The 19,852-nt window shown below is 41.5% G+C and overlaps 1 protein-coding gene across 2 annotated transcripts; it reads right to left on the reverse strand.

Annotated features, from left to right (window-relative positions):
- Nucleotides 1-2,041: 2,041 nt before the first annotated feature.
- C1GALT1 (core 1 synthase, glycoprotein-N-acetylgalactosamine 3-beta-galactosyltransferase 1) lies at nt 2,042-19,849 on the reverse strand. 2 transcript variants are annotated; one of them, XM_090046965.1, is made up of 4 exons: nt 18,752-19,849; nt 12,927-13,166; nt 11,286-11,953; nt 2,042-8,739 (listed from the first exon to the last, which is right to left on the reverse strand). In XM_090046965.1, exons 1-4 carry the CDS (start codon nt 18,762-18,764, stop codon nt 8,536-8,538), a joined length of 1,125 nt encoding a protein of 374 aa, XP_089903091.1. In that variant the 5' UTR covers nt 18,765-19,849; the 3' UTR covers nt 2,042-8,535. The 2 variants fall into 2 exon arrangements, with proteins under 2 accessions (XP_089903091.1, XP_089903092.1); XM_090046966.1 differs by lacking the exon at nt 2,042-8,739 and adding an exon at nt 8,746-10,868.
- Between the last annotated feature and the right edge of the window lie 3 nt (nt 19,850-19,852).

Genomic DNA, 19,852 nt, shown 5'->3' on the forward strand with positions numbered 1-19,852 from the left:
ACACAGAAATCGTTCCAAGTTTGAACTTAAGTTGCACAGGAGCAGACATGTCTGAAAAATAATTCCAAATAAAGTTGCAGCTTTAGATAGTTTATTTTAAGTATGTAGTCAGAAGACGCCAATACGTTTATATATCCACTTAAAATTATTTTGTAGAATGAAAATTATGGTCCCTCTAACCAAGACTGGAACACTGTTCCTGCAGACCCAGCAATATTGTTTTTGCAACAGATGAGGAAAATAGAAGACAGCATCTGTTTCTCACAATAAGTATGTACAGTGTTTTTTTCCCTCAAAGCATCATACTTAATGTGAAACTGTCACTTTTAGACAACAAATCATATACTCAATAAGGCCTGATTCTGCAAACATTTTAGCACATGCTTAATTAATGGTGTATGTGTGTTATCAGTTCCACATTAATCATTTGTCACAATCCCATAACAGGAATTCATGTGTACCAGGACACTAAGGTGCCTGCTACTGACAACAGTAAAATGGCTCAGCTGCCAGTCACCAGGGCAGCACAGGTGTGGGTTGCCGAGACAACCAGTTGGGTCAGCTGACCAGAAGGGGGCAGGGCCTGGCCTATATAAACAGACAGGCTGAGGCTGGAAAGCCAGTTCCCCTCTGGCAGCCAAGGAAGGTGGAGCTCTGCTGGAGCAAGCAGGGCAGGCATAGCAGAGAAGCCCGACGGCCTGAGCGGCATCTGCATGAAGATACTGGGTGAAGGAAACCCTAGTAGGGACATGAAGGAAGGATAGCTGGTTTGGCTTGGAATTTATGTTATAGCCAAGGGGCTTTGTGTTTTCTGTTTTATTGTTGGGTAATGCGGAGGACTGGGTGAGGCTGTAGGGGTTGGAGGAGGCCTCATAGGAGCTTCCCAGTAGCGTGGGGGTTTCTGGTGCCGGAGAGGGCGCTGCATTTTGGGCTGTCCTGACCCCAGCCCCAGTGTGGGTAGTATTGGGAGGAGCCCAGTGTGAGCCTCAATTGTGAGGAGCCCAGTGGGCGTGAGACCTGGGAAAGGGGTCTGGAGGCCAGGTATGGCTACGGCCACCTGAGCCTCAATTGCGGGGATCGCGAGACAAGGCTCCGGTGCGGGCTGCAAGAGCCGCGGGGAGACGCAGCCCCAGTGCGGGCTGCGAGAGCACGGACGGGCAACTAGACAGAGCCCAGATACATCAAGGCACTGTGCCAAAAAGGTTAGAAAGGCAGCCTCCCTTTAACATATTAACATCAAAGATGTGGCGGGTGAGATAAAGAGGGTGCATTTGAGACCGATTTAGCACGGTAGTGGGGTGCTACCTAGGTCGCATGCTGCCACAACATGCTAAGCCAAGTTCTGGATCTGCATTTTACAGATTTTGAATCCTTATTTCCACCGAGTCACAAGTTGGCAATAAGCTTAAAAAAAATTCAAATAAACTGTTACAAAAGGGGACAAGTATGATTAGCCTTGAAGATTTTTACCTAAAGTTTTCAGACTGGTCACAGGGTGCTGCTCAATCCTGAGTGAAGACTGTTTACCACTCTTTAGAAGTATATTTTCTCAAGTAAAATAAACCACAAAGTATTAAATTTTAAATGATAATTTTTGTGCATATGAAAAATACATTATTCATGGAAAGATATTTATAAACGGTCCTAGAAGGAAAAAAAAGTGAAGTTTCAAAAGGTATGCTGCAGGGGGAAGTTCTGATCTACTGTTGAGGTTTTGTTGTTGTTTAAGAGTTAGATCCAACATAGGAGTCTCACTGAATTATTACTACTTTGCTGGATCAAAGGCCTGTCCTGGATGCATCCATTTTACAAGATCTAGGCTTAACTAAATACACAGAAACATACAAAAAGAAAATTACCCCCCAAAAATGTTATTTTGTCAACAATATGAATTGTACATATTCAAAGTTTCACAAACAAAAGAAAAAAAAATCACAAAAGTAAGAAATGTTTCAATTTGTCTACAGAATCAGGAAACTTCTCAAAATACTACTGCACTGATATTCTTAAGTAGAATAAATGAAAACAAGACATGCATGTGTGTAAGACAACTTACTTTATTTGTGCAATTCTCAAATTAAGTTAATTGCTAAAAAAATGGTCAAAAGGCACTTAAAATAGTTATTTAAAAAATAAAATCATATGGTGAACACTTACAAGTCATCAACCACAGTTTGCCACTAATAGAATTATTTTCTTGTCTTAAAATCCAAACAAACATTCACAGATTTTCTTTTGGACATACTGCCCAGCAGCAAGATGCGTCTCCCAAAATATTCTTCATACAATTCATGCAGCTGATGTTGCAGAGTAACTTAAACACCATACACAGTAACATGAAGAAATATACTCGTGCAGTTCCACACAATTTTTTCTTGTCAAGTGAAATAGAAGTCTTTCCAATTAGCCCTACATGAATGTGTGTGTTTTCATCAGTGTATGCACTATTTATTAATGTTAAATAGGAACTACATTATCCAAACAATCACTACTTTTCTGCAGACTACCAGAGTACAATGAATTGAAAAAAATTACTCCCATCCTATCAGGGAACCAATCTGCTAAATTTACTCACTAAAGCATCCACAAGTGAAAGCATAGAAAAAGCTAGGGACAACGTGTGAAAGAAAAATAATCTGAACAGTTTTGACATGCAGGAAACTATAGGAAATGTTTCCAGAGAGAAAAATCTAAGAGCAAACACAAAGGCAAATGACATCACAGTCAAAAGACAAGGGTACTGCATGTTGTTTCACTGGGAAGTACAAGTGTATTATCTTAGCTAGGGTTACCATACTTCCAGTATCAAAAAAAAAAAAAAAAAAAGATACCTGTAGGGGGGAGCAGAGGCAGAGAGGCATAAAATTGTGTGCGTTGGGGAGGAGGGAAGAGCAGTTATATGCCCGTGCCCTGCTTCTGCTTCTCACTTCGAAGCCCCTCACTCTTGACCTGCAGCCCCCTGCCCCCCAGCACTGCCAGTGCCCCTCACTCAGGACCCACAGCACCCTGCCCCCCCCACGCAGCTTCCATGTGCACACACACACGCTTACCTGGGAGCAGAGTACGTGACCCCCCCCCCCCCCAGCCAATCAACTTGCCCAATCGGTCAAGCTGCTAGTCCCTGGGAAAGCAGAGGCACAGCAAACACCAGGACATTGGCTTGTATTTTAAAAACCCACCCAGACATGAGGACAGGGAGCCAAAAAAGGAGGGCATGTCCAGGAAAACCTGGACGTATGGTAACCTTATCTTATGCAAATATATTGCAAGATAAACTGGGAAAAAACAGAAAGAAAAGATAGAAATCTAAATTAGCGTTTTCCTCTTAAATGACAAAGACCAGTTTCAGCTATAAGTAAGGCTAAGTAGACACGGCATTTATCCCAGGTCTGCTTGTCCCTGGCTTTGACTCCTATCAAAACAGCTGTGAAAGAGTCATTTACAAAAAGGGGGGGGGGCAGTTCTCAGGGCTCTGACTTAGTTTACATCTATTGTGCAATTATATGATTAGCTTCATAATAAATTTGGACATGCTACACTGCAAAATAATTCCAACAATAGAAGTGTCCAACAAGCTGTAAATTTGTTACTTAGAAAAAAATATGTATGTAGAACAATTGAAAAACTCGTTTATATCATGCTTTAATTTGAAAGTGTGGCATGTCACACAATACTTCACATTTACTTATAGTGAACAACAATGAGTTTATACATCTGTAGAATACCAGAACAGAAGGTTTTGTCCTGGGAGAAACTGGATGTCTGTTTTTGGTCTAAGAACTCAAACATATGATAACGAATTGAGGATGTTCTCATGCTAAAAGAAACCGAAGAAGAGCTAAAAGATGAAAAGGCAGAGAGAGAGAGAGAGAGAGAGAGAAAGAGAGAGAGAAGCAAAACAAAAAAGAAAAAAGCCAACAAAAAGCATTTAAGTTCTAAGACTGCAACGAGCAATGAATATTCCAACTCCCAGAACAAACCCCTGAGGACTGTAGAACGTCTACTATCCAACAATGTAAAGACATTTAAATTACAGTTTTACAACTGGATTTTTTCAGTAACAACTGCTGATGCAAGAAAGCACTCAGGCTTTTTTAAGATTAAAAACGAACCATATGACATAAAATAGTCTCTGACTCTGCAGTTCAAAACATACATTCTAAAAAACAGTAATTCATCAACACAAAATTCATTATAGCAGCTTGCTTGGGCTGCAAAAGCTGTAAAATTAGTCTAACATTTGCTCTTTAAGTCTGAGGCCATGAGGCTGAAATCAATGGCTAGTCACTACAAAACACCATACAAGAAATCTGTACTGTTAGACCTTCTGACAAATCCCATCACAGTTTTATTAGGCAGACATATTTTGAAAGTGAAAAATGAACATGGGAACCAAGGTACAAAACTAGCTGATGTTTTCTAGGCATAATTACTTTTTCTATAACAATATAACAATCCAGGAGTAAAACCAGCCCAATTATAGAAGAACTTCCAACAAAAAAGTAAGAGTCAACATTTTTTTGTAAGAACCTGGCACAGTAAGGCAGTAAGTCTGCCCTCCTTTCTCAACACATGTTGAACAGCAAATGCAGTTGTTTTCCCTAGCCCAGGAGTAAGGGCAATACAGAAGGCATTTATTTATGATTTATTGCAGGGGTATGAAACTTATCTGGCCCCGTGCACTAGATGAGGGATGTGAAGCTGGTCTGCAGGGTGGATTGGCCCTGCTGACCAGTCCCGTACGTGGTGTGTGCCCTGGACTGGCCCTACAGGTAGTATGCACCCCAGCTCTAGGTCTGCACACAGAGCATTGGTTAGTCCCAGCCCCATGTGCCATATGAGGGGCCATCTGTGGGCTGATCTGGCCTGACCCCAGGCCCAGAATTTAGGTCCAGTCTGTTGTGCCCTGGAACAGCCCTTTATGTGCCCAAGACGGGATCTGTGTGCATCACACAACAGACAACTCCATATACCACATGCAGAGCTGGTCCAAGGCCTATGGGCAGCACTGATGGTTGGATGACAGGCCTCCACAGCGCAGATGCAGCCTGCAGGCAGCACCTTTGATGCCCTTACTTTACTGAAATAGGATAAATATAAATGCCCTATACTAGGCAGTCATTTTACTGGCTACACCACAAGACGGGAAGTTGCTTTTTGTCTTGAGATAGGTAAAGGACACCGAAGCTCACTAAAAACAGAAAATGAACTAGCAGTAGTGAGGAACTGCAGGCCAAAATGTTGTAGGTCTTTCACACTGGCAGAGTTAATAATACTTTAAAACAAAAAGTACCAACTTTAAGTTAAAAGTTCAGCGTTTTATTAAAGGAAGTTGAGTCTGAACAATATACTAATCACTATAATTCAATGTTTTTGGCATATGAATTTCATAATCCTGTTGGCTTGCATCTTACAGATGATGTAACTGATTAATGATTAACTTGTGCAGGAATATTTTGCTACTTAAATTGCATCCTGCGGCTCAGAAGAAGTGTAAAGCAGCAGCATTCTCCTGTGGACGTCAGAGATTTGAGAGTTTCAAAGAGATTAAAACGGTGTAAAAATTCTACACAGGTTAACTCACAAACATTTGTAAAACTGTTATCCCTTCCAGTCTACATGAGGTAATTGCACTGGCAAAAAAATACTCATGATGAAATACTAATCTTAATTCTGCCATAACTACTTGTTTAATTACTATTTGGTAATATCAGTTGTAATGGGAAGAGAAACATATCCTGGAGGCAAAGGTAGACATATTTACTTCATTTTTCATGGGATACTGCCATCCTGTTACAAGGCAGTTACAGATTAAACTAGATAAAGTAAATCACGACCCATGACAGAGTTCAGCAACCTACGTTATGCGGACCAGATGTTGCCGGCTGAACCTCTTGAACGAACCCATGAAGCTGTGGCTTCTGTGCCATTCAGCTGTGGAGGGTGGGGGGCTTTCCCCGCACCATGCTGCAGTTAGGTGCCCAGGGCTTCAGTGGAGGGGGAGCTTTTGCTGTACCATGCTGCAGCCTACTACAACCTCTGTACCCTCCAGCTGCAGCACAGTACAGGCAGATTGGGGCTTCTACCATGTCACCGCTGGGTCTTGGGAAGAAAGGGTTCAAGGGCCAAGGGCTTAGTGCTTGCTGGCCTCCAAATCAAGCTGACTGTTCAGCCCCTCTCTTGCCGGAAAATGATGCAACACACTGACTTAATATTGGTTGGCAGTAAGCATCTGCTTTTAATGCTCTTCTCTAATATAGTGCTAGATGCACCTTTCCCTGCTCTAATAAATCCATCTGAGATTGGTGCTGCACACATGCCAAAAGGCAGCTGCAATACAAAATGTTTTGATACCCAAAATGTATGACCTGGAAGTGATTCAGCAGGAAATATTCTCATGGTGGTGCTCTCTAACAGCACCTGACTTTAGGCACACTGAGTAAGGCTACCTTCTACCAGTATTATCACCGAAACAGTAGCTAAGAGCAGCCAAGTTTGGGTCATACTCAATGTGATGAAGGTAAAAAGTGAAAAAAGTTAGGAAGGCCTCTGCTAAAAACTGCAGGCTGAAGATAAGAGATATGTCAAGGCAGTCAGACCCTGGAGCTGGACTAATGATGTAGGATGCTTACAGACATGGGAAACCCCCCAAACAAACAATAAAAACCCTAGTGCTTTACTTTCATCTCAGCACATCCCCACACCAAGTGCAATGCACGCCCAGAAGAAGAACTGCATCAGTTTGATCTGGCTTGCCCAGCATCTGTGTAGCTCATGTACTTCAATGAGGCTTTTTGGTGCTTTTATCCAATAGCTGAATCACCGATTAGATAAAAGTGCCAAAAAGCCCCGCTGAAGCATGCAAGCTACACAGAAGCTGGGGAGTCAGCTCCAACTGATGCGATTCTAGTTCAGGGCATGTGCTGGTTTGTTTTTTGGTTTTTTTTGGGTGGGGGTTGGGGGAAGGCATGTCTGTCAGCACCCCTATATGAGACAAAAGTAGGGGGACAAAAAAAAGTCTATAGTAGGGTTCATCTCCAACTGAGGGATTTTTGGTACGTTACAATACATGCTTTTTCCTAGATAAGTGGATTATTTTAATGATACACAGAGCTACTTCCCATAACCACCTAGCGGGTAAGACTAAAGCCCTTTGGAAGACTTCTGTATTCAGGACACAACTGTACATAAAACTTCCCTACAAAACATTATACACAGGGAATGTTTACAGTGGTTTTAGGAATAAAGATGCAAATTTAACCGAAGAATTAGGGGAACAGGCCACAATTAAAACCTAGATAAAATTTCAGAAAGAAGTACAAATAAATAATGGATTTTTTCGAAAACATTAACCCCCGCGCCCCCCCCCCCCCCAATAAAATAAGAGCCTTGCTGTTATCTAAAATGGGACCTATTCCATTGGGATGGATTCCATAAATAAACCAAATGACAAAACCAAGAATAAAGCAAATATGTAATTTAAATGGAAATAAACCAATAGAAGAACTTGGCAAGTTGAAGAATCACTCAGGTGCTACTGCGTAAGTGCCATGCTTTATGCAGCAAACATTTACTGACTGCAAACCAAAAAAAGAACAAGCTGTTTGGTAATGCAGTGAACAGGGGGATGGACTTGAGTTTGTAACAGATCAACTTCTAGTTAACGCTGGTTGAGAAGTTCTGGTTTTTAATTTATGCCCATTCAAGCTATGGGCTATATCATGAGCTAGAGAAATAAATTTTCATATCTGCCCATACTATACCTGTCTCCTCAACCTATTTCAAGGTATACAATCTAATTACTGCTGTGTTTTTCCCACTTGGACTACAACAAGCCAATTTGGTGGCAACTTTGTGGAGCAGAGTCTTCAGTGGAAATTTATACTGAAGCCTGAAGTAATTAAATCATTTCAATCATGAAACAAGCAAATAATCCTTCAGATCATTTGGTGTATCTGATCATTGGGCATACCTCTTAATACCAAATGATCTGAAGTCTGTCCTTGTAAAGGCAAAGTGGTTTTGCACCTTAATTAGTATCTTCTCAAGGTCATCTCTTTCGCATCAAATTTCTTCAGTATCCTCAGCATCTCAAAAAGCTCAGCCTGTGTAGCACAAGATTTGATTTCTAATACTAGCATTAACCCAAACAGAATGGCAATAAGAACTGCAAAGAATAAAGGAACAGAAACACTGTATGATCATACTTGAACCTGGCCACTTGCCACTCATTTTAATACATTTTTCTAGTATAGATTACTGTATCATAACTACAATTTCACAGCTCACTTTAAAGCTGTAGGACTAGATTCTGAAGACCCACCCATAAGAAAAGTCCTATTACCCCAACAAATAAAAGCCATTGTATTGCAACCTACGGTCTGCAGCCTTTCAGTAAGACAATTTGATTTAAAAGAATCACCAATAGTAATTCCAGTGTTCTGTCTGAGCTAAATGAAATAGCTCACCATCCCACAATACTTCTTTCAGTGCACTATTATCTACTTCACTGTTGATAAACAGTCTGATTAATTTTCAGGGGTTTTCTGCTTTATCTTTTGCATCGCTGTCTATTGCTTCACTCTTGCTATGTTTTTCTAAGCTCTTGGGAGAGTCAGGGTTATACCGATAGAGGTAACCATATGGACGGAGATGATGAATCAGATATTCCAACTGATACATAGTTGTGGGATCAACATAGTGGAATGAAACTGCCAGATCTGAGCAGCAACCAGGACCCTAAAAATAAGGAAACAAAAAGAATCTTGAAGGGAATTTTAAAGTGTGCATAAAGTTAAAAGAAAAGTTATGAGAGACACTATTTGCCTGCACACACTAAGACAAATAATGGTGGTCTTCAGTATAAATAGTTCACTGTTGTAAGTTATACTTTCTAAACAAAGATCAACAGGGAAAAGGGTAGTAAGAATTTGGGAAACGTTTATAAAATCATCATCTTCAAATGTGAATGCAATTTTCTCAAGAATATTTGGCGATATTAATTTTAGTATGTTGCTTTATAACAAGCAACTAAGGATTTGCCTTCACTGACGACTTGATTAACCTAAATCACATACCTAAATAAAATTATCTTGTCTTTATACATTGCTCAAGAATTATAAGCAAAAATGAGTAAGTTCTTTTTGAGTAAGTTCTCAAAATTTAAAAAACAGAACAAAAAAATACAAAACACAAGGAGCCCAAGTATCACACTTATACATCAAGGGATACCACCTCACTACTAATGGACTCACCTTAGGGATAACAGTCAAGGTTTTTGTTTTTTTAGCATTTAACATTTCTCCAAACTTTGAATAATTATTGTGCATCTCTTAGCACATAAAGAAAGCTAAATGCATCTTTGCATCAATGGACAATGTTGAGCCAAACTGGGGACTCCCCAAATTAGAGGTATTTACTGAAACTCACTTTCTGCCCATTTGTCACCTTTTCCAGAATCTTCGCTCAAATTCTAAAAACCTATTTTCCTTATCTTCAATTTCCTTTTCAGATTCAGCCATAGTCTTCCATGTTTCTACTTCATATTTAGTTTAACAGAGGGAGAACAAGACCTTCATGCCACAGCATATGGGGCTAGCTAAACAGTGAAAGATTTCTGTTTGTAACCTACTACTGAACTACAGTAGCAAAACCTCTCAAATGACTGGCTCTGTGACAGTGTAGATGTTTCACTTAATTGCACCATAACTAGTAATCCTGACACACATTCAGGCAATTAATGATATGACAAAACCGAAAGCCAGCCACAAAAATATTCTACAAAGTACATATTTCATGGCTGGCTTCCATCACACTTTCAAGTTGAACATGCATCAGGGGAGACCTGCCATGCAGCCTAATACCGGCTGCATGGCAGGGCTTGGTTGACAGCTCCTCCTGGGTTGGCAAGCTGAAAGCCACGTGGTGCAGTGCAAACTTCATAGCACCCTGCAAACTGGCGTTCAGGACAAGTCATACATTCGTAGATGTTAAGGTTGGAAGGGACCTCAGCAGGTCAGAGTCCGACCCCCTGCCCTGGGCAGGAAAGAGTGCTGGGGTCAGACGACCCCAACTAAGTGCTTATCCAGTGTCTTCTTGAAGACCTCCAAGATAGGGGAGAGCACCACCTCCCTTGGAAGTCCATTCCAGATTCTGGCAACCCTTACTGTGAAGTTCTTTCAACCTAAATCTGCTCTCTGTCAATTTGTGGCTAGTGTTCCCAGGTACTCCAGGGGTTGCCTTAGTAAACAGAGCATCTCCTATTCCCTGCTGCCCTCCTCTGATGAATTTATAGGCAGCCACAAGATCACCTCTCAGCTTTCTCTTGTGAAGGCTGAAGAGATCTAGGTCCCTCAGTCTCTCCTTGCCTGCAGGCCTCTGACCATATGAGTGGCCCTCCTCTGACCCCTCAAGATTCTCCACATCCCTCTTGAAGTGCGGCGCCCAAACTGAATGCCATACTCCAACTGCAGCCTGACCAGTGCCGCAGAGAGGGGAAGCATCACCTCCCTGGACCTGTTTGTCATGCAAGCCTCTCTCTCATGTCAGGCATTTATTATTTAATCCTATAGTGTTTTACAAATTGTGAATAAAATTTGTGCAAGTCCAAGAAAAAGTGTGTGTGATCATAAGGATTTTGGTAACAGTACTTCTTTTAAGCTAGAGTACTGCTACCTAATTGTGCAAGGGCACAACATCATAAGGCAGCGATAGCTCCTTTTAATGGCAAATATCCAGGAAGCAAGAACTCACTTCCTCTCCCGGACATGATGAAGTGAACTTTGTGTCTGAAAGTTTAACATCCCTCCTGGTTCTACAGCTGGCTGATTTAGACAAGCATTTTGTAAGATAACTGGAAATGCTCTTCTCTATAAAAAAAAACAACAAAGACCTTTCAAAAAAACAAAATCCTGAAAAATATTTAACCAGTAAACTTCATTTTTTTAAAAATAAAACAGTAGAAAATTATTTTTGATTTAGGAATTCTTCTGGAAAACTAGGTTCTTCCCTTCCAGTTTTGATTCACTAACAGTTTATATAAAAGTAGAATTAAACTGATCTTAGGTACTTACAATTAAATAGTTTTGCCAACACAATTTAAATGCTGAAATTCAAGCAGCTCAACAGCCCTTAATTATCTATCAATCGACAGATATAAAATGTATTTTATACTATATAAAATATAATACCTTATAACATACAATATCAATGTATAGATATATAACCAATGTAGTGTTATATGATGTCCAAGTTTTCTAAAACATATACAAAAAAACCCCACGTACCTCCACAGCAGGATAATAATTATAATTCCAATACCAAAATGTCTTTGGTAGGTATCCTCGGATTAAGAGATGTTCTGGCACAAAGGGATGAAAAGTTTCTTTACCACTTGTGTCCCTTGAATCTCCAGCTTCTACATTAATAGTCTCCATGCATTTTCCTAGTGCCAGGTCTTCAATAGAAGAGCTATGAGAACATTTGTTGGTTTTAAATGCATTAACAAATCTCTTTAGGGCTTCTTTGCTCAGCACATATCCTGCTCCTCCACTCATGTAGCCCTGTTTCACATAAGGCTTGAACCTTCTTCCAAAGTATATTGGTTGTTCCGGACTGTATTTTGAAAGAAGCCACCTCAAATTATCCAATATGACATATGTATCATCATCTGCTTTCATAAACCAGTCAGCATCATCAAAATAATGATCATGTACATACTGGAAAGCTTTAATAGTTTTCCAATACAATTGATCCCTGCCTTCTTTGGCTTCTAGGCCCACGGTAGGAAAATCTTTATTCTCCTCAGAGCTCATAAATAATATTTTATTGCAATGCTGGGCCCAAGTGGCTTTAACATGTTTGGCTTTCTTCTCTAGATTCTGAGGCCCGGTCATGACCCAACAGAGTATTTTGACCTTCTGATACAATTCATCAGCAATAACTTTGTTTTCATCTGAAAAAAGACAAATGCCAAGATGAAGCTTAGTGAATACACTAATGTAAGGCAAATGGAAGAACTGAACACTCAGAAAAATATTAACAATTTATACCAGGAAAACATCATGTATTGTACTAGATATTAAAGAATACAAAGAGAAAGGAGAATGGGAATAAGCCCCAAAAAGATATTCACTAGAAGAAACTACTGTTTTGGAGCTTTGTTGTCACTGCTGCTAATGCTGTTATTTTAGGAACAGAACAATGTAACCACAGCTCAATTTGAATGTTAGTCACTAAAGCCCAAGTAATACATCTCCCTACTCTATTAGGTTAGTGAGATGGAAGTTAAATTCAGAAAAGAGAAGCATTTCAAATATTATTCCTACTTAGTTTTACAAGAAAAAGTGGACAGTATTAACACTGGCCAAAATTTAGATTATCTCACAAACAACAAGAGATTTGCAAAAATGCATCTGAATTCAACGTTTTTATTATAACTAATTTGAACCAATCTTCCTTGTAGTGCTGTGACGTCACTGTAAATTAAAAAATAAAAATGTGAAGACAATACAGGCATTCCAGAATTTTTTTCTTAAATCTGAAATGGAATCCAGCTCTCTTTGCCATACTGATAATTAGGGCAGCTGGGCAATAGGAGTTTTTGTTTTGGCCTTGTGGGAAGCTCAAGCTAGCAAAGATGGAAAGAAACTGCTCTGTCCCCCAATCCATTCTAGATGAAGCACATGGCAAGTAGTTGGTCTCTCTGCAAAATTACTCTTTAGAAAATGTAAGTTGGTAAATAAAACCCATCATCCAGGGCCTTCTGAAAGAAAAGTCACTTGAATTTAAATACTGGGTGCAGGTAAAGGACCAAAAAAGCCCTCTGCGCAAATACCTAGCAACCAAATTATATAGAACCTGAACATTTTTCTGTGCTGCTTTACATAATTGTCCCTCTCTATATATACTGTACAAAACAAAAGTACCTTTATGCTGCCCAGCATCTGCATTGAAGTTCATTTGTCCCTCCAGCTGATTATTTCCAGTTTCTTCTATGTGCTCACCGTGAGGGTCATTGTGAAGAACATGAGGATGGATCTCAATTTGTTCTTCTAGCACTATACTAAATAGCACATAGCATAAGAAAAATCCTATTGCTGACCCGAAAGTGAAGGTTACGAGACTCAGCAAAGATTTAGGAGAGGCCATTTCCTGAAGGCAATATGCTGTCAAGAAAGAAAAATAGTTGGTAAGTTCCTCTGAGCTTAATTTAAGAGATGCAGAGGAGTGCAGGAAGGAAGTCAAGTCACAAACTCAGCAGCTGAACCTAAAGACTTTATCAATGTAGCACTTCCATGGACTTAAACAGAGTCCTATATAAAAGCAATAAGATTAAGACCAATATTTATCCCAGTGGGAGTAGTAAAAATGCTTCATCTTTTATATCCCATACCTTATGACAATGATCAGAAGATGAAACATCGTGGGTATACATACATATTTGTCTTCCTCCCACAGCCCTTTTACAAGCTTGAATATGACAAGTTAATCACAAAACACCAAGAGACATTACATAAATAATTGGTAGAGAGTCAAAAACAGCCCCAGAACAAACGAGTTCTGGTCTCAGCATTTCCCAAACAATCTTTTATTTTCCAAGAAAAACAGGGGAAGGAAGACCTGTAGGTCACTAAATCCATGCTTTGGATCAAGGGATCTCATATGAATTCTTAATTCAGTGACTAATCATGAGAAAGCCCTACCTGCCAATTCCTTGTAGGATGCCTGAACATTTCAGAAACCTCTTCTATATATCCCTCCCAACTATGCAGTAGATCTATTTAGACAAGCATTTAGTAAGATACCTGGGAAAGATCTTCTCTATAAAAAGCAAAAGCCTCTAACAAAACAAAGCCAAACACTGATTTCTTCATACCAATGAAAAACTGTTCACCAATTCAAATACATTATTTTGTGGTGCTAAGTACAAAACAAACAACAAAACATGCCTGTAAAAGACAGAGTAGACTTGCATGTCTGAAGTTGATGTATTTCAAAGTGAAAAGTTTAGGTCAATGACTGCAACTATAATAGGAGTAACTTATGAACACTGGGGCATTATATTTATAAGCAAACATCACAAGAATTCCTAAAGGTGAACAAGAGGATGCGGTTCAACAAGGACAAGTGCAGGGTGCTGCACCTGGGGAGAGGGAACCAGCATTATGGTTATAGGTTAGGAGCTGACCCTCTCAGCAGCACAGAGGCACGATTGACTCCAGCATGAATCCCAGTCGCCAATGTGATGAAGCAATAGGCAGAGCCAACTGCACCCTGTCGTGCATCAACAGGGGCATCACTAACAGGTCCAGAGAGGTCTTGCTCCCCCTCTATGTGGCGCTGGTCAGGCTGCAGCTGGAGTACTGTGTCCAGTTCTGGGCGCCGCACTTCAAGAGGGACGTGGAGAACCTGGAGAGGGTCCAAAGGAGGCCACTCATATGGTTGAGGGCCTCCGTGGCCAGCCCTATGAGAAGAGGCTGAGGCACCTGAATCTCTTCAGTCTCTGCAAGACGGGACTGAGGGGGGATCTTGTGGCTGCCTACAACCTTATCAGGGGCCACCAACAGGGACTCGGGGAAAGTCTGTTCACGAGGGCCCCCCTTGGAGTCACCAGGAACAATGGCCACAAGCTGAGGGAGGATAGGTTTAGATTAGATATTAGGAAGAATTACTTTACTGTAAGGGTGGCCAGAGCCTGGAATAGGCTTCCCAGAGAGGTGGTGCTCTCACCTTCCCTGGAGATCTTCAAGAGGAGACTGAATAGGCACTTGGCTGGGGTCTTATGACCCCTGCCACCTCCAGTGCTCCTTCCTGCCCATGGCAGGGGGTCGGACTAGATGATCTGTCTAGGTCCCTTCCGGCCCATTGATTCTGTGATTCTAAGAGAGTTTTTTATTCATTAACAAAGTCTTTATATACCTCTCATCAAAGCTAATATATATGCAAATAGTTCAACAATGAAGTCCTCGAACATATACCTAAACAGTATTTAAATTGAAATTAATTGTGTGCATTTCTACTTTTATTAGTATCTGAGAGCAGCCTGAAAGATTTCCTAACTTCCTCCCTCAAAATGGAAAAAGCTTTCCCTTTTACTATTCAGATACCTTAAGAGTGCCAAGTAGGGGTGCACCGATAAAGATTTTCTTGGCTAGTACCGATAGCTGATTATTAAACTAGCCATATCACACAATACCGACTGGATAGCTGATTTACCAGAATGCAGCCGGGCAACTTGGAGAGCAGCCTCAAGCCAGTAAGTCTTGGGGGGGAAGGGGAGGAAGGAGCATGGGGAGGGGCAGATCGAGGCTCCCCATGATGAGGGAGTGGGGCAGGGGCAGGTGCTGCCCAGCCAGGGCAGTGAATGGGACCCCAGGGCTGGGAGCAAGACAGAGCCAAAGGCTGCTCATCTAGCAGGTATGGGGGCATTCCCTGCCACTGCACTCACCCCTGGATGAGGTGTGGTGGGGCATGTGCCCCCTCAGATTTGTGCCTGGGGTGGAGGTAGGCTGTCTGCTGTGGGCTCAGGACCAGGGGCTGCACCAGCCTCATCCTGGTGGGGGCGGGGGGAAAGGCAGGGGGGGAGATGGGCTCATTTACTGAGGGTAAGGCAGCAGAGTAGAGGGCCCTGAGCAGGGGTGGCCCAACCCACCAGGAAGAGGCTGGTGCAACCCTTGACCCTGAGCCCGCCTCTGCCCCGGGCACAAATCGGGGTGGGTGGGGCACATGGCCTCATGCCTTTCCTGGGGGTGCATACACTGGCAGCAGGCAGATGCCCCTCCTTCCCCCACACCCACCGGATGAGCTGCTCATGGCTCCATCCCGCTCCCAGGATCCCATTCACCACCCTGCCCGGGCAGCACCTGCCCCTGCCCCTGCCCCACACCCTCTTTCTGAGGGGGCCTTGATCTGCCCCCCACACTGCTCTTCCCTCCCCCATGCCCTTTCTCTCCTACAGACTTACCAGGATGCTGCTCTCCAGGCTGCCTGGTGCATTCCTGGCCATGTGCATGCCTGTAGCTGTGCGCAAACACACAGCATTTACTGGTGACATTATTGGCTACACTGGCCAAAAAAAGCTGATAGCTGATAATGTTAATTTTCCTTTTATTGGTGCTGATCCGATACATGGCCTATATATCAGTGTGCCTCTAGTGCCAAGTCTTTTCTCAGTTTTTTCTAAAGAACTTCTTGCACATTCCTCAGAACATACTTTGTAACCAAAAATGTTATCTAACACATCTCCCAACTATACAGTTGGTTCAGCAAGAAATATCACCAAAAATACTCTCACTTCTTCCATATTTCCTGGACAATCACAGCTACAATAACCCTTGGTATTCTGAAAGCAAAATAACAGGTGGAGGTGAGGATAAGGTAGGCCACACAGGAAGTATGGAAGACTTTGACCTGGATGAAGAGAGAATAGGAGGCACAGATCCCCAAGTATAACGGGCCAAGATGATCAGGAATGCCTGAAATACAAGAAGGAAAATATGGGACTTCCTAGTATTTTGATTTTTTTTTAATTTGTTTTTAAAAGATTGAACTTCAGATTCAACTTCACTGCAAACTGAGCCCAGTCTGTCAGTAACTCATAAAACAAAAAAACTAGATCACTGTGCAGCAAATGCTTGGTGTTGGACAGATTCCCTGACAAGGGTGGTCATATGTCATATTTTTTATATTATAGTTCAGTGGCATTTTAAATTAGTGCTCTACATTAGTGTATTAGTGCAGTACATTTGGCCTACAGAAGGGATATAATTAATGTTATAGATAAGAGAATAGAGAAGCAGAACATATGAAGGATCTTGGAATACTAAATTGTAACCAAAGACCTGATCCTCTTAAGTCTAAAACATGAACAGTCCCATAGAAATCAACGTAAGTAAAATTTGCACACGTTCAGGGCCTTCAGCCGATTACTGATTATTCTAATCCTCTGCAAGCTTCTTGAACCCATTACACCCCAGCTGACTAAATCTGATAAGAAACTCACTAAGACACGTTAGAGCTAATATTGCTAACAGGCAAATAAAAATTTGCATACAATATCCTGACAATGTTTTCGACAAAAAAGGCTGCAAGGAGCAACTGATGTTAGAATTTAGACAAATTAATATACAAATACATGAGAAAACTATTGTAAAAAAGTATTTCTTGAGCAAATGCAATTACGCGTTCAGAGGAGGCACTATTTTCTAGTTTCTGAAACAAAAAGCTTACGCAACCTATAACATTTATAGAATGACAGAACTGATTATACTTCCTATATTTTTTCTTTTTCTTGGTTAGTGCCAAAGTAACTAGACTGCTCTTTTAAAAAAATGGGCTTCAACTGCTAATTAAAGTCCAATGGTAAACTGAAACCTATTAGCAGTGCACAACTTGAAATTAAGTACCAGTAAGACGTATTTAATAATCTTATACTGTAAATGGAATGACTAACTGAGCTGGACATTTCCTAATGACCAACTGGTACATTAACTCCAATTCATCTCAGCTGACATTATTCCTCAGAAAATGCCTTATAGTTTATTGCTGCTGTACTAATACTTATTTTCCTTCAGATAACGAAGCAAACATTTTAATGACAATGACTAAAAGTCTTATATTTTAAATCACATTGAAATTATGCCAAATGGAACATACTAGTAACATTTAGAACCAAAGAATCTACAGAGCCTGTATATACAGGCTGTAGCAAGAGTTTCACAAGTTAGGACCACACCGGTCATTTTTTCCAAGAGACCGAAAACTTCACAAGTGTACATATCACGCAAGTGATTGCAGCTGCTCCTGTTAGAGTACAGGTCCTATACTAAGACATGTAGATTCAGAAAGCCTTCAATAAGCTCACTTCTTACAAATCACACCTTAAACATAAGGGTAGATATAGTCATATTATAGCAGTATATCAGTTCCACATCTCTGAAAGGACAGTGATTTATAGCAACACTGCTATGATCTACTTGTTGCTAATGTTGGATACAGAAGACAAATTGGATTAAATATCCTTGGGTAATCAAAATAGAGGGAAAGGCAATTTGCCCTAATAAGCCATAACACTAAAAACTGCTCATGATAACAAGATGCTGGCTACAGTGATTCTTTCTGAATGATGCCACCTGTCACCAAAAAAAGTCTCAAAATTGGCAAGACAAATGAGTGCCAGGATAAGATGATGAGTAGACTCCAGCCTTTAGCACTTAAAAAATAAAATAAAAATCTGTACTTGCACACAGAGCAACTGCAGCACTTTTCAAAAGAACATAAATTTCATCTCTTCCAGACCTTACTATTCGGTGCAGAGTTTTTTGTAGAATATAAGTATTTTTCTTTAACAATAATATTAATGATCTCAAAGCACTAAACAAAAACAATTAGGAAAAAATGACCATTTAAAAATCAAGTGACCAGCTTTCGCAATGCCATGGCAGTGGCAAGTTCCTTAGAAACAATATGTCCTAACATTTGTTTTCCAGTTCTTAATGTTTCCGTCCCAAGTATTTATGTGAATTGTTAATTGAGTCTGGAAGTCACTACTGTTTAGCTTTATAGGGCAGTAGAAGTACTAGTTTGAGACCAATTGCTGGGACAACATTTTTGAAGCCTGTCCCATATTGAAAGCCTTCTACGTGACACATAATTTATCTTCCTAATCATTATATTTGTTTACTTTCTATTGACAGAATGAAAGCTACACCCAGTGCTAGAAAAACTTATGTTTACTTTAGTACATTCATACCTGTCTGCTGCATACAGTGCCTTTTTTCAATTTACTTTTCCATCATGCTAAGACCAGAGATGAATAAAGAGTGTTTTTATTTCCCAGAAAGTAAGCAGAATAAAAAGGCCCTTCCTTTTGCAGTCTACTGAACATTACAGCACCAAAGCAGATCAGAAAAAATGCCCTCTAGACAAGCTACGTTAGTTCCTATGTTTAGCAACCAGTCCATACCCACTCTAATGGTTAAAATACTTTCCTAGGAAGGGATTTACTTGGAAAATATACTTTGGGAGTACAGCCAAGACCAATGAGGCCAGGCAGTACCAAATCTAAGGGAGAGGACTTCATGAATTTCCAGCCCTCCAAACTAACTGGAATACTCCACCCAACATACTCATTACTTGGCCACTGCTGCAGGAGTTTGTGATGGATGGCGGGCACATCCCCATGGTATTGAACTGGACACCCCTACTTTCATCCCAGGCTTGCTGCTAGGTCCAGCTTACACTGCCAAGCTCCTGCACCTGCTCCGCTCCCACGGAGCTAGGGGCCTGAAGACGGGTTTTCATGCCCAAAAGCTGGCAAAGAACAATTGTCCCATCTATTTAGTTGGCCTATTAAAAGACCACATCTACCCAAAGAAGTTTCAGGAAAAACTTCTTCACAGTCAGGGTGTCCAGGCTGTGGAATGAGCTCCCTCCAGAGGTGGCACAGTCGCCTACCTTGGAGATCTTCAGGAGGGCAACTTGCTGCAGTCACCCAGGTCTCTTTCCTGCTTGGGGGGATAAGGGGAACTGGATCCAATGACCTTCCGAGGCCCCTTCCAGCCTGACAGCCTATGAATCTACGAACCCGTGTCCGCCCAGCAGGGATGTCCACGCTGACGATGCCAACCCAAACCCGCAGCCACTGGGGTGGGCAGAGCCAGCGTGGACCTGTTAGAAGGCCAGCCCGGGACAAGGGCGATGAGCAGGGCAACACGGACGAGAGCAAGGGCTGGCCCACCCGGCCGGGGCCCAGCGCAGAGCCGGGGGCTGGACAACGGCGTGGAGGAAAGAGGCAGCCGCAGCAGGCGCCGGGAGCCCGGCCCCGGCCCAAGCAGGGCCCTCACCCCGAGCT

The sequence above is a fragment of the Crocodylus siamensis genome, chromosome 5, assembly GCF_052110815.1.
Source record: "Crocodylus siamensis isolate JL-2025a chromosome 5, ASM5211081v1, whole genome shotgun sequence".
Lineage (NCBI taxonomy): Eukaryota > Metazoa > Chordata > Crocodylia > Crocodylidae > Crocodylus > Crocodylus siamensis.